This window comes from Lates calcarifer, linkage group LG21 (assembly GCF_001640805.2).
Source record: "Lates calcarifer isolate ASB-BC8 linkage group LG21, TLL_Latcal_v3, whole genome shotgun sequence".
NCBI classification, from domain to species: Eukaryota; Metazoa; Chordata; class Actinopteri; family Centropomidae; genus Lates; species Lates calcarifer.
In genome coordinates this window covers 5,363,130-5,377,559 of record NC_066853.1, presented here as the reverse complement: position 1 = coordinate 5,377,559, position 14,430 = coordinate 5,363,130, and the positions used below count along the sequence as shown (strand labels likewise).

The 14,430-nt window shown below is 43.1% G+C and overlaps 2 protein-coding genes across 2 annotated transcripts; one reads left to right on the top strand and one right to left on the bottom strand.

The window, feature by feature from the left end:
- Positions 1-23: 23 nt before the first annotated feature.
- c5ar1 (complement C5a receptor 1) lies at positions 24-2,352 on the top strand. The gene is made up of 2 exons (XM_018670671.2): positions 24-124; positions 379-2,352. Exon 2 carries the CDS (start codon positions 391-393, stop codon positions 1,423-1,425), a length of 1,035 nt encoding a protein of 344 aa, XP_018526187.1. The 5' UTR covers positions 24-124; positions 379-390; the 3' UTR covers positions 1,426-2,352.
- Positions 2,353-14,366, bottom strand: LOC108879409 (dapper homolog 3). The gene is made up of 6 exons (XM_051065549.1): positions 13,872-14,366; positions 13,693-13,758; positions 12,657-12,910; positions 6,137-6,269; positions 5,663-5,773; positions 2,353-5,219 (listed from the first exon to the last, which is right to left on the bottom strand). Exons 3-6 carry the CDS (start codon positions 12,885-12,887, stop codon positions 3,760-3,762), a joined length of 1,935 nt encoding a protein of 644 aa, XP_050921506.1. The 5' UTR covers positions 12,888-12,910; positions 13,693-13,758; positions 13,872-14,366; the 3' UTR covers positions 2,353-3,759.
- Positions 14,367-14,430: the final 64 nt, after the last annotated feature.

The window sequence follows — 14,430 nt, the reverse complement described above, 5'->3', positions numbered from 1 at the left end:
ATCTTGTGAAATAGTTTTGGGTGTTGCATGGGGGATGAGGGTGTATAAAGCACACTTGAAAGCAGAACAACTTGACAACTTCCTGCCAACACTGACGGTGCAACATCAACAGGCCACTTAAACAGTAAGTTGAAATATTACACAAACCAAATTTGATTAATTATAGCTAGATTTTTACATGTTTTTATAAGATAGTTCAACTTAAATCAGGTTTATTTGGTTGATTTGAAATTTTAACACACAACTATTTAAATTTTGCTTAAAGTTTGTTTATTTTATAAGAAAGATTTATCTCACATTTGATTAATCTATAATGTTGTCCACCTACTTACGCTGACTTAATGCATGATACTAAAGTTTATGATGTTATATTTACAGCTTCAACCAACCATGGATTACACTGAGGATTATATTTACACTTTAGACTCTAATTACACACTGCCTGAGATTCCTGACATTTTGATCCCTGAGATTCAACCAATCCAGATAGTGGCTCTGGTCTTTTATGGACTTGTGGTGCTGCTGGGTGTGCCTGGAAATGCTCTGGTGGTTTGGGTGACAGGGTTCTGCATGCCTCGCTCTGTCACTTCCCTCTGGTTCCTCAACCTCGCTCTGGCCGATCTTCTGTGCTGCCTCTCCATCCCTCTCCTCATGGTCCCTTTAGCCCACGATGATCACTGGCATTTTGGCCCGCTGGCCTGCACAGTGGTCAAAGGCCTATTTTTCCTGGTGATGTACTGCAGTGTCTTGCAGCTGGTTTTGATCAGCTTGGATCGCTGGATGCTGGTCAGCAGACCCGTCTGGTGCCAGAACAAGAGACGACCAAAGCAGGCTGCCTTTGTGTGTGTTGCTGTCTGGTGCCTGGCTCTGATAGGCAGCATCCCGCAGTTTGTCTTCACCAAGGAGATTGAAGCAGGTGAACACAAGCGAGAGTGCCTGACTGTGAACTCTGTACTCAGTGCCTGGATAATGACCTGCTTCCGCTTCCTTCTGGGATTCTTCCTCCCATTCCTGGTTATTATAATCTGTCACTTGGTGGTGTACAGGAAAGCAGAGCATGGACTGTCCCGTGGTCGAACCCCTTCCAAGCGAACAGTGAGGGTCATCATCGCTGTGGTGCTGAGCTTTTTCTTGTGCTGGCTCCCTCTGCATATTGTGGACTTCCTCCTATTGATTACCCCACGAAATTCCCCTCACAGCCCAAAAATTTACCTGGCACATGTTTTAGCACTCTGCCTGGCATATTTCAACAGCTGCCTCAACCCACTGCTCTATGTGTGTCTGGGCCGAGGTTTCAAAGAAAGTATGAACCGCTCCGTGCGTAACATGCTCAACTTCATCAGCGATGACCCTACACACAGAATCAGCATTGCCACAACTGACACCAGGAGCACGAGCAATGGAAAGGAAATGACTAAAATCTGAAAATGTATTGACTTTGATACAAACAATATTCTCACATCAATCTTGTCATTGAAGCTGAGGTTTGGACTTTGAAACACTGGTAACAGTTTAACTATACCTGCTTTCAGCACTGAGCTTGGATAACCACTGGGTTTCAGCATAAACTATTGGTGTTTTTATAATTAATTGTGTAACATATAAACTAGCTCCCTGCTGAATAATTAGTTAAAAGTCATTTTCTCAGTCTGAAGAAATAACTTTTCAATGTGTTACCAGTACAAGGACAACATGTGATACTGAGACTGTATACTGGGGTAGGGAATCAATTTCATACTAACCTTCATCATTTCTCTTATAATTATGATATATCTATCTATCTATCTATCTATCTATCTATCTATCTATCTATCTATCTATCTATCTATCTCTATATATATTGTGTGTTGTAATTCAAGTTTGTAGTCAGAAATTGGTGCTGAAATGAAAAAAATATTATATGTTACATAATTAATAATTAGTGCTTATAACACACAGAGATTGACAATGATTACCTGTGCAACAGTAACTTTAACACAGCGCCAACAGAAAGTCAGTCGTTCAGACAAGCAGATGTTCTTATGTAACAGTCCATTCATTCGCCACAAGAGGGAGCCACACTCTAATCTTTAAGTGGTCCATATGCAGAAGATGGTCGGCCCCTTTGTTTTACTGAGCCAGAGCCTTAAGGCAACAAATACAGACTAGAGAAGAGATTATACAGGTAATATGAACGTAAGTCAATTTATCAAATAATGCACCCCAGACAAATGTGTTTGTGTTTTTAGCATATCTATAGAGGTTTATAAAATGTAAACTTATTTTTCACACACTTTTTTGTATGCTCATATTGCACCAGCACCATAAATGTAAGATAAACAGCAATAATAAAAATGTGTTAATGTACCAAAATTAAGAGCAAAATTTATTTAAAAACTACATTCATTCCAAACAAGGCCACATGATGGTTTATACAAAACATACATATTTACAAGAGAGAGCTAGCCTGTGCCTCTGTGTTAATGAATTTGTGCACTTTAATACACTGTATTATGCATGCATGCATGTACACTGGTCCCTTACTATGATCTTTTAAGCCCATTCCTGACTCACAGGTCTGTGTATTTACACTCAATGGCCCTGAAAGCAGCTGACTGGAGAAGAGAGGTAGTGGACACTTTAATGTAAATCCACATTTTACAAAGAGGCAGAACTGAGCATGATGAACAGTAATGATAAAGGGAAATAAAAATATTCCCTGTGCAGAGATTCACAATTAGGCCATGAACTGAGACAGCAGCAAAACTAATTGTAGACATTTGTACCATTACATGTTTGTTCACTGCTGCACAAATGAGAGATTTTTTCTCTGGGACACTGTCTGACTGCAGAACAAATCCCTGCTGTAAAGCTCCAAGTCTTACCACACATAATTTCCAAGTAATAGCCTAATCATTTGTCAATCATTTCCAAGAACTTCCCTGGAAATAGCAATGTAATTTGGTTCTGATTTGAAGGAAAATAAAGACTGTGTTCAAATGATACACTTCCAGTTAATTAATTGGTTGTAACCTGGCAAGACTTTTAGTTTAATAAATGACTTAGTAAATATCTACTTGGGATCTAAATGGAGCTACTCTTTCAAGGAAATTCATATAACACCAAATTACGTAGTAGTTTCCAAGAAACTTTCAAGGAAACTATTAGGAAATGTTGGACCTGTCATTTGGAGCCATATCTACCAAGATTTTTTTTGGAAAGGCCAGTTCAATAAAACATCTAATCTCTAGAGTTTTAGTGTTTAGCAAGACTTGAATTCTTTGACGACGTATTGGTAAGAATTTGATATTGGCTGTATAGACCTGTGTTTGGCCAACTCTACACTGCAGGAATTAATCAACCATAAATCTATGATTAATTAACTATAAGTCAAACGAATATCAGAAAAAACTGGAAGCATACTCAGTCACTTAACTTCAGTGTGGTCCATGTCAACACACTGTAATTTGGCATCACACCAACTGTCATCAATTAGAGCAGGATAATGGCCATTAGTCTAGTGTCTGATGGTTGTCAGGTACAAAATAAATTCAAGTGGATACTACAGGCCGAAGATCTCGAGCAGATCTTAAATCATGCCAATTAATGTAAGTGTCTCTCACTATGAACACACTGTAATTAGAGGTAGGTAGAATATAAAGACTGGATTTGTTGGTTAACATGACTGTGAACAAAAGTAGCAGCCATGATGTTGCTCTAACAATGGCTTTACAACACAGTAATGAAGATTATGGGTTTAAAACAGGTTTGATCATGTCCTCACACAGTAGTCATGACTTTGAGGGACCCTGAGCGGAATCTGAGGATCTTCTTCTTGAGGGCATGAGAGGCTTTGATCTTGACAAAGGCTTTTGGTTGAGAGGGGACGTTGGCAGCGGCCTGTGGTGAAGGTGAGGATGAGGAGGAGGTAGAGGCAAGGCGTGGTGGCAGCTGCTGGGGCCACACCAGCCCCCCACTCTCATCTGAGTCACTGGACAGTGAGCTGGAGGCTGGGGAATACACCTCACTCATGCTGGACTCGGACTCTGCGGGGGCAGCACCAGCGTAGCCCTCCTCTCCCTGACAGAGAGGTGCTCTCTCCTGAAAGTCTTGGTGCCAACGCTCGGTGTGCTGCTGCTGGTGGTAGTTCTGAGGCTGGGAATGGGGACATGAGTGACCATGGCGAGCTTTTCGTGGTGGTCGTTTGTGTGCCTGCCCTGTGTGGCTCTCCCCCTCATCCTGGCTGAGCTCCAGGTTGGAGCACCAGCGCTGGCTGTTGTTGCCCATGTGTGGTCCAGTGATCTGGCCTTGCTTCTGAACAAGATCCCCCCTGCCTTGGTGCCTCTCAGTGGTGCTGTACCTGCGCTCAGGCAGCACTCGCTGGCTCAGCAGGCTGTTTTCTGACTGGGATCGATTGGTTTTACTGCTTGATTTCTTGGATCTTTGTCGGTCATTGTGGCTCTTCTTAGAGGTTCTGCTGGCCTTAGGCTGCTCTGGGTTGTAGTGTCTGGGGGAGCGCACAGGGGCATGGCAGGCTTGTCCAGGGATATACTGAGCACTTACTAAATTGTGCTTGTGATGAATAGGGGGTTGTGGATGTAGATAATGCTGGGGGGATGTGGGTTCACAACAAAGGTCAAGAGCCCCAACACCACAGCTGGGGTCCAGAGAGGGCAGAGGTGATGGTAGCCTCCCAGCCAGGGAGTGTGGCCTGGACTGGGGGTAGGGCAGAGCCAGATAACAGTCCTCCTCCAAAGACGGGGCCTCTCCTCCACAGGCCTCCCCTTCTAGCTGGTCACAACCCCAGCTCTGGCTCTTGGGGTTTGCCAAAAGGTCAATGTGGGGCTGAAAATGGGGGTCAGGAAGGTGTTGCTCTGTGGAAAGAGAAGGAGTTCTCCTGTGTAGGGAGCTGTGTCCAGAGACACTGCAGTATGGGGGGTCGGGGCTCAGGGTGGTGCGAGGCTGACACGGTCGTGGTGAGAGGGTATGACGCTGGATGAGACTTAGGATGTAACCCTCTACCCTCAAAGCCTGCTGGTAGTCCTCTTCAGTGACCTGGTCCTCTGCAGGCTGCTGCTGCCAGGCTTGGTTGCCTCCAATGGGGTCCCACTGCCAGGAGTCCGCTGCTGTGCCCTCCTCAGCGATGCCCTCCAGGGGTGGGTAAGGGGCAGAGAAAGAGCGAGGTAGGGTTGTGCGCAGGACTGGCATATCTGCCTCTTCATTCAACATGAGGGGATCTCCTAATTACAGAAAACAAAACTTATAAAACAATGTTTGCACAGTATATGTCTCTCTTAGCTGTGGTGTTTGCAGCTTGTTCTTTCCACCTGACCTTCACTCCAGTTTATGATTCGCTGACTTTGATCAACCAATATGATCAGAATAAATCCAAACTCCACATTTCAGAATGAATTCCTTCAAAAAAATAGGTGTTTTTTTAGATGTCTGTGGGTTATTTGCAAGATGATAGATGCCAGAGAAGAATAACAAACCAACCACTGTTTTAAACATTTTACTTAAGGGAAAAAAACAGATGACTGCATGCTGTGATTCAATGAGATGGCTCGTCACGCCAAAATGCTTAAATTATATGTTAAATTTTGTACTTTTTCACTTACATATAGAACAAGAATGTTTTATGTGTCTCTACCGCAGTCTTTCCCGACTGATTATTTTTTCTTACCCACAGACTTTGGTCTGTTGTTGGTGTAAGCCCAGGAGGAGACAGTCTCTGTAGGCTCAGTGGAACAAGATCTTCCTTTTGGCGACTGACCCTCACTCGACTCATAGAAACCTAGGGAGGAGTGCAATTAGAGAGGGAGAGAAGAGATGACTATCTCATTTACTATGGCTCACTGATCATTCCAGTGCTCTAAAATATGCTGCCTGATGCAGGCAGTGTCTCACCGCATAGATCACAAATAGATGGCAAAACAAAATTACAAGCAACTGGAGCGTGAATGAACAGTAAGGGCAGAAATAAATCATAAACTCTTTACAGACAAATTTCACAATGCAAAGAGACAACATGAGTTTTGTTATATAGAGCAACAATTTAATACAAAAAGTACACTTCCTGTCTTGTGAGTAAATCACAAAGTGAAGTGCACATTTAGAAAAGTATGTGGAAAGTAAAGGTTTAAATCTGTGGACGTACCAGAACTGGGCCGACTGTCACCCGTGTCTCCTTGAGCTCCATCATAGCAGCCATCATCTGTGTCGATCCTCAGCTCTCCCACCTGCTGTTCCAGCGCCTGCATCAGGCCCCATGGGGAACTCTGGAGAGCACTCTGAAACACACACAGGCACACACACTGTTTTCTTGCTGTCTGTATTTGATTGCGCTGAACTGAGGCGTAATGTTTAAGTGGATGGTAAGAGGCAACAATCAGTGATTTCAACAACAAAGCAAAAATTTCAAACAGAGCTTGCGGTCAAATTATAGATTTGCTAAAATGCTAATGGAAGAAGCACAGCTGTGAATCCTTAACTGCTCGTTTCTGCAGCTGCACACCAACTCTCATTTACTTTGACATTATCATCAGTTACTTGTTAAGATAAGCTCGGAAATTTGTATTCTAGTGTTCTGTATTTGTGCGTAGATGACTTGAATTTATCTCCAGAATACAATACTGCGTATCCATTTAAGAATAAAGATAATCATTTCATACATATAAAGCACTAAAGAAATGTAATGTTATCTCGCAAATGACTTAATCATAATAATTTGAGAGAACTGTCATTTCAATTTGTGCAAGGAATTTTTTCTACCTTTGTCTCAACCAATATAAAAATGGCTCACATAGTTGAACACAAAATGTCAAAACAGATAAGGCCACAACTTAGACATAGACTCTCCTTCACAAGTTATTAGAATAATAAAACGTGGTCATCACAGGTCACCACTATGCATCACTGAAGTGCATTCGTGTACAGCATCCCTATCTGCCAGTGGGGTCTCTTATGTAAGCAAGCTTACAGAGGAAGCAGTCAGTTGGAACATGAATAGTTCAAGGCTCTGTGAAGGGTAGGGGGATGTTCTTTCATGTCAGTTGTTGGTGGGGGGGCAAACACAACACACACACACACACACCACACACACACATATGCAGACGAATCCTTTCTATATATATATTCTATATATATATTCTATATATATATAGATAAGACAGAATCTGCCTGCTCATACAGCTCAGATAAACACAGGGAAAAAAACTGATGATGCTGATTACATCAGTTCCATATCTGCTCAACCTCAATGGAGAATAATTTGATTTCACAGACTCTCAAAAGACAGAGGTGAAGAAACACACACACACACACACACACACACACACACACACACACACACACACACACACACACACAGCTAGACATTTTGCGTCCGTGTCATGTCAGTGTCATCTGACACATGTACTCTGACATCTGCAGACACTTGCACGCAAGATTGTCTGCATGGGTTAACACACCCACACGCAGAAAAGCACTTCATTTTGTCATTTTCAGATGTGATACTGTTGACACTTGAGGCTCATTAAGAGACTTCATTACCAGAAGATAGAGCATGTCTGCGTAACAAGGTGACACTTTTTACATTACAAACCTTCTATGATGGAGCACCTGTCAAACTCCTGCACTTCCTGAGCTCTGTCTTTGTACATTTGTATGTCTGGGCCAATAAAACACTGCCTGTAGAAATGTAGATAGATCCTATGGGGTGGACTCGGTTTGTCATACTGGTGAGAGCCTTCTCAGCCATGTCTGCAGCATGCTTGTAGGGATGACAAAGTTGGTCAGTCTTTGGTCCAGACTGAAATACCACAGCTACTATTTGATGGATTGCCATGATTTTATTAGAGACATACATGGTGCCTAGAGGATAAAGTCTACTGACTTTGGTTATCCATGACTTTTACTCTAGCACCAACATGAGATTGATATCAGGTTTTTAGTGATGTCTTGGCAACTATTGGATGAATTACCATGAAATTTGGTGCAGATGTTCATGCTCCCCTATGGATGAAATGTATAAACTTTAGTAAACTTTTTCTCTAGCGCCATCATCAGATCAGAATTCCACTTCATCCATATTTGGTACCAAATATCTGGAGAACTAAAGACATTTCCATCAGCCCGAGTTTGTGTTTAGTACTGATGCTAGAATGCCTAGCTAACATGCTAAGATACATGGTAAACATCACAATAACAATCAGCATGTTAACATCAGTGTTATGGTATATTAGCACGCTGACATTTGCATTTGGCTCAGAGCACCCCTGTGCCTGATGCTCTGCTAATGGCAATTACAAGTTTCCCACATGTAAATATCATAATTATGGTCAGGGAACTGACTTTTCTGAAAGCTCCAATAATTAGCATTGGCTCTTATAATAATACAGAAGTGCAGGAAAACCAAGCAAACAGGGATGAATGATGGCAGCCACAGTCTGTTGTTCAGTGTAATTAACAGTGTCAGTTGACAGTAGCTTTAATCCTAACTCGTCCAAGTCCGTAATCATACTGTCGTTGTCAAATGACATGAATACTCCCAAGCTGTTGACATGAGTATCTTTCTCATCTTTTATGATGTGAATGCAGCATAAATACACCCTCACAGAACTCCTACTGTGGCTGCAGACTCTTAGTCTTAAAGGTCACACTGTGAATTTTCCTGGACCAAATTCCATAACTTGGCCTCCACAGCTCAAGCTTGAAAAATTGCATGTGTTTGTCTGTCAACACTGTTATGCTAAAGAGAAAAATTCCTCTAGGAAACAGGAAACTTGGCTGGACAATCCATTGGCATGATCTTTTTGGTCATTTGTTCCAATCAGTGCTTGAGCTCTGACTCCTTTGTCCTGCAGCCTAAATGCGGTCATAATGCAAATGCTGTTGAGGGGTAATTGACCCAAGCTAACCTACGCTTCCCACACAACCTCTTCACCCCAAACACTGTCATTTCTTTTTGTCTCGACAAGGGTGCTTATTGTCTTACTATAAACAAAGCATTAGCATCGCTACATCAATATGGTTTTGTGTGGCAGAAACGAAGAGTGGAGAGCTTTGTTTTAGCGACTGGCATGGGGTAAAGAAATAGCTGGGAGGAGGGGAGACTATTGGAAATCAATGAATCAATGATGCCCTTTCACACAATTGATTGCTTGGCCATGCCTCCAAATGAACACGCACATACACACACCGTGGTGGCCATTGTGCTACCTATTAAATTATAATGCTGCAGAAAACAAACAAACCTTTGTGGACTAACAAACACATTTTAACATTTAGCAGTGTGGCTGGTTCATGGCAGGGAGCATTTTGCAGGCTGGTCTTTGATTGCACTCTATTATTAATAGTCTCACACTGGTTCCCTGACACTCTGCACACTGTATCATTACTGTTTTATTGCATCCTCTGCCCGAGGCTGATGGGGGATGGGGAAGACAGGGGACATGGTACAGCCACCCTCACCTAACCATTAAGCCGTTAGACACTGGGTGTACAATACATCAGTTCTTTCTTTCTGACCAGCAGGTGAATCCAAGACAACATTAGATTTCTTATTGATATCACCTGTTACACTCTCTTCAGCCACTTAGGAACGGAGATGAAAACTGGAAGATAGGAACAAATAAGCTTTGAATTGTAGAATAGAGTGGTGGTACATAGGGACATTCTATTTCTGCCTTTCTACAAAATAGGGGGAAAATGAAATAGACCTTTGGCTGCTGTAAAGAGGATTTTGCTGTGTAGAATAGAAACCGAACCAGTCACCGACAGAAGGCTTTTGAAACGATAACACCAGGATATAGAAATCTATGGAACAGGGCACACAAGGCATGTAACCGCACTGCTGGACCCTCCATAATTAAAGCAATGTTGTGACTGGCTCCACATAGAGACGGCTGTGGGAGGCCGGAAACACACACACAAAACACCCTGCCCCCAGTTCCACTGCTTGATTGAACCACTGATCCCTTCTTTCTTTAAACACACACACACATTTCAAATGCATTATTTCAGTAAGATAAATTCAATCTTAATGATGAATTTTAATTTGACCCTTGGACGAATGTGTGCATGCACAAGGTGCACGCAGTGTTTACAGAACCACAGTGAATGGCATTCATCAGCATGCTCTGACTGACTCGGTCCTTCGTGCACTGTGGCTTGGAGGCAGGGCAGCAGGGCGACTTGGCAGTGAATGGAGTCTCTAAAGAGAGACATGCACAAGGCTGTGCTCATATGACTGACAGCCTTGGGACCAGCTCCAAGTCCGTCTCATGGTTTGTGTGTTTGCAATTGTGTACTGGACAACCTGTGTAGTAGCATATATTTTGAGATGCTCATTTGCCTGGTTCCCTGTGTGGACAAAGAAGCCAAAAATTGCAAACATGTTTTTATTTTATGTTTGTGTGCTAGAACAAAGCAGAGGTGACCATCAAGTGATCCATTTGAGTGATCAATCACTGCTGAGTAGACCAACAGCTCCGTATTCTCACTAATGATGTGCTGCTGCTGTCTTAACAAGGACACACACAACCTGATCGATGATGAGCCGGTGGCTCAGCAAAGGCACAGAACAAAGCCTGCTACACAAACATGCACACACTCCTCCATAAGGACTGTACACATGCTTTCATACACAGACCTTTTGTATGTGTCTATACACACATTCACAGATCATAACTAATCACTTGATCTAAATCCTCTGTCAATTTCTAATATCCAGAGGATATCTTCACAGATGTATGTATGTCACACACACACACATACAATTCATTTATTCTCCTCTACTTTCTCCAAACACACACAGCAGGGTAGCTGAGAGGGAGGTCAGAACTTCGTGCTTTCCCAGCTGCTGTCTGGCGTCCCACAGCTGTCAACACCTTCAACACCACACACTGTATCCAGGAGGAGGAAAAAAAAAGGCCTCTAAGCCTGTCTGGGGCCACATTCATGTTCAAGACAAGCCACATGCACGCGCACAGACGCACACACACGCTGGCAGTCTCACGGGTCAGCTGTTTCTGTGTCACGCCGTGAACTATACATTTTGGAGACTTTAACCTACATGGAAGATGAGACGGGGGATTTGGCTCGGACGCAGATGGTGACCTGATATTACGAAGACTCAATTTCAGACTTCAATTAGAGTCCTGTCGGGAAAAAATAAAATAAAAATAAAAATCTCCGAGGAATTTCTCGTGTAATTACTCACACGCTTGGATAAGCACAACAGTTAATAAACATCGATCAGCGAAGACGCGTTGTGTTGAAAATGAAAAAGGGAAAATATACGGGTCCTGCGGGGAAACGCGTGTCACTTCTTCACTGGCCTTGAAAATTGCTGTTTTCCCGTCTCAGTGTGAGGGTGAGGAGCCAGGCTGAAACGCGCTGACAGCTCCACCAGCACCAAGGGGATATGAATTTAAGACTGGTGCATGTGACACACTGGAAACACTTGACCCGCTTGTGCTCCTGTTACACATCTTCCAAATTGGTTTTCTAAGCAGCCTCATCTTTGTTCTCTATCAGCGTTATAAACCCAGTCCACAGCTTCAGATGTGGACTCATTAAAGCAAAGATAAATCATAGTGCCCATATCATGCCATGCCCAACTGACGCCAGTGTTACAAGGCCACCTATGCGCCTTATCCTCTCACTGGGGCCTCGATCGGCATCATTAGTATTCTGCTCCATATGCGCCTATTGTTAGGCCCCCGGCGGAGGAGAGAGGGGGGGGGGGGGGGGTGCGGGGGAAAGAAGGAGGTGTGAAGAGGAGGCGGCTGATTTAATTTCTTTTTCACCCTCTTTAATAATGGCTTCCTATTGTAGCAATGTTGAGACAGCTTGAGGGCTGCGCAAGAGCCAAACAGAAACAAAACTCCCAGACCCCAATATTAGACTAGTGCAGCATTATGAAAAAGAAAAAGAAATAAAATATAATAAAATAAAATAACATACAAACCATAGTAAACATTATACAGTTAAGAGGTTGCTCAGTGGTGCGTAAAACTTTATGCGGGTGATGCTGCTGTAGTGATGCTGTCACACGGCAACTTTTAGTTGTCTGGATTAACCCAGTTTTTAATTCTCATGTTAATGCTGGCACCTCTGCGTCACAGCGGAACATATTTGTTTTTTAAGACATAAAAATGTTAACAGCAACAACAACACACAAGCTGAAGCAATAATTTATTCCTTTATGATCTGCAGAGAGCACAAATAAGAGCTTGTTAAGTAGTAAAACCTACAAAAGTCCATGATGAGGGAACAATGGGCCATTAAATAGTGGGTCTGTGCCACAAACGGCGGGTGCTCCACCCCCTGATTTCGTTACCCACAGACATAAATCTCAGCCTAAAGCTCAGAAACGCATTACAGCCTTTCAAACAGAGACCCTATTAATCAAGTTGAGTAACTTTTTTTGCAGATAGAGGTCACCTCTACACAAAAGGCACAGCCCAAACCAAGAGTCCATGCAACGGTCAAGCGGATTACAATGAGGATACGCTGTAAAGGGTATTATATATTCAAAACTATGTAGGACTATGGTACATGCGAGGGGTAAAGTGGGGTTCAGCACAGGGGTGAGGTAATATGGTGTGAGCCAACATGGCAGGGCTGCTGGAATCCAAACATGCAGTAAAAGACACTCAACATAAACTTCTTACCAGCTGACGCCTCAGTGTCAAGTTTTCCTGGCCCCAGCTGCTGAAACACGCCAGCTCTCCTCTGGAGCCGTCCTGGGGCAGAGGCTCTCCCAGAGCCAGCGCCCCCAGCACAAGACACTCCTGCCTCTGCTTGCGGAGCTCCAGCTCACACAGTCCGGCCAGACTCGCCTCCAGGCGCTCCTTGGTCCGACTGCGCTCCACAGTCACGGGGAAAGAGAACGCACGGTGCATGCCCCCCAAAATCCCAGGATTACCTGCTACAATAAAAACTAATTATTTACCGTATTTTGTGTTTCGTGTTCTCCAATTGGCCCAGATTTACGAGGGCATTCGCAGGCTATAAAGGGCCATGCTGTATCCCATTCCTTGAGATAGTACGGTTGCCTTGGAGCAGCATGGTTTCCCAGACCTTCTATGCGCTATACATTTTCTATTTCGCAGCTGTCAAACGCAGCAGCTCAGCTCCGCCCTCTGCGACCAGCCACGGCGAGAAAGTGGGGAGTCATCCGCCCCTTCGCAAATTCAATCTCAGCCTTCATTGGATGTGAGGGGCTGGTAGGCTGCTGCGCGTAACGTTGTCCCATCCCCCTTGATTCATTACAGTGACGCGTCGACCTCACCCATCCTCTCGTCTTGGCCCTGCGACTAATGGACTACTTCAGGGGACGGTTATTTCTGGGAGCATAGTAAAAGACCGGGCTTTTATTACCCTGAAACGATTTAAAGCCACCGTGTAGCAGCAGAGCAAAGAATACCATAATAACCAGGCTGAAACACTGGTGGAGAAAGCTGTAAAAAGGATCTAGCAGTTAGACAGGATGCAATAGCCTGAGGACACATGCAACAATTACAAGACATTATGAAGCAGCTACAATATATATTACAATGAGACCTTAAATAGGTATTTCTAATTTTAAAATGTCATCAGTGGTACACCCATCTTACATAGATTTGTATATGATATTTGTGTCTTGTTTTTAGCCAAAAATGATCACTGGTACATGACTATTTAAGCAGAAATCAAGTCTTCACCCACCCCCATCTCACTCCCTGCTGCACTGCATGTCTTCGAAATGCTACGGAATGTTGAACACATTCATGTCTGGAAAAAAGAAAAAAACAGAAACAGGGGAAAATCTATGCAGGAACTTTTCAGTTCAGTTACATCGCATTTGAGATTTCATTATAACGTCTTGAGTGTCTCAGACAACAAACCCTAAAACTTTCAGGCCCGATGCTCCCAAAACTGAGGAACAAAGTAGTAAAAAAGCAGCAGTGTGTAACCCATGAGGGCATCTTCTCCCAGTCACCTGTAAACAGGACATACACATTTTCCATAAGGTAAAAATATTTTTCTGTCTATTTAGGTTCATTAAAAATGACTAAAACTAATAGAGATCAGGGATCAAATAAGCAGAACCTAACTTAGAAACAAAGCACAGGCTAAATCAGGTGTATTAAACATTAATGTTATATTTGCACAAAGATGGTGAAAATCAAACAGATTATTATTTTTGGTAATTTCATGAACAAACAGATAATATACTTTACCCACCCCTCTTACCCTCAGGAACAATGGATGGACATCATAGTTTCCACCTGGATTCACCTGGTTAGTTTATGTAACAGAGACAGTGGTAATTAATAGGCAAATCATGCAACAGTAATTAGAGTGAGACAACAGAGAGCCATAGGAATCCTATGGGCAGACAGCTCTGAACATACAGTGGCAGGTTATGAGAAGCTTGTACTATAGGTACAGCTCCCAAAATAA

What these genes read in the sequence shown, in the direction of transcription:
- c5ar1 (XM_018670671.2), top strand. Translation starts at nt 391, where the DNA reads ATGGATTACACTGAGGATTATATTTACACTTTAGACTCTAATTACACA.
- LOC108879409 (XM_051065549.1), bottom strand. Translation starts at nt 12,887, where the DNA reads ATGCACCGTGCGTTCTCTTTCCCCGTGACTGTGGAGCGCAGTCGGACC. An exon ending in TGACACTGAGGCGTCAGCTG is followed by an intron (nt 6,270 to 12,656) that starts GTAAGAAGTTTA and finishes TGTGTGTTTCAG; the next exon opens with AGTGCTCTCCAGAGTTCCCC. An exon ending in TGACAGTCGGCCCAGTTCTG is followed by an intron (nt 5,774 to 6,136) that starts GTACGTCCACAG and finishes ACTCCTCCCTAG; the next exon opens with GTTTCTATGAGTCGAGTGAG.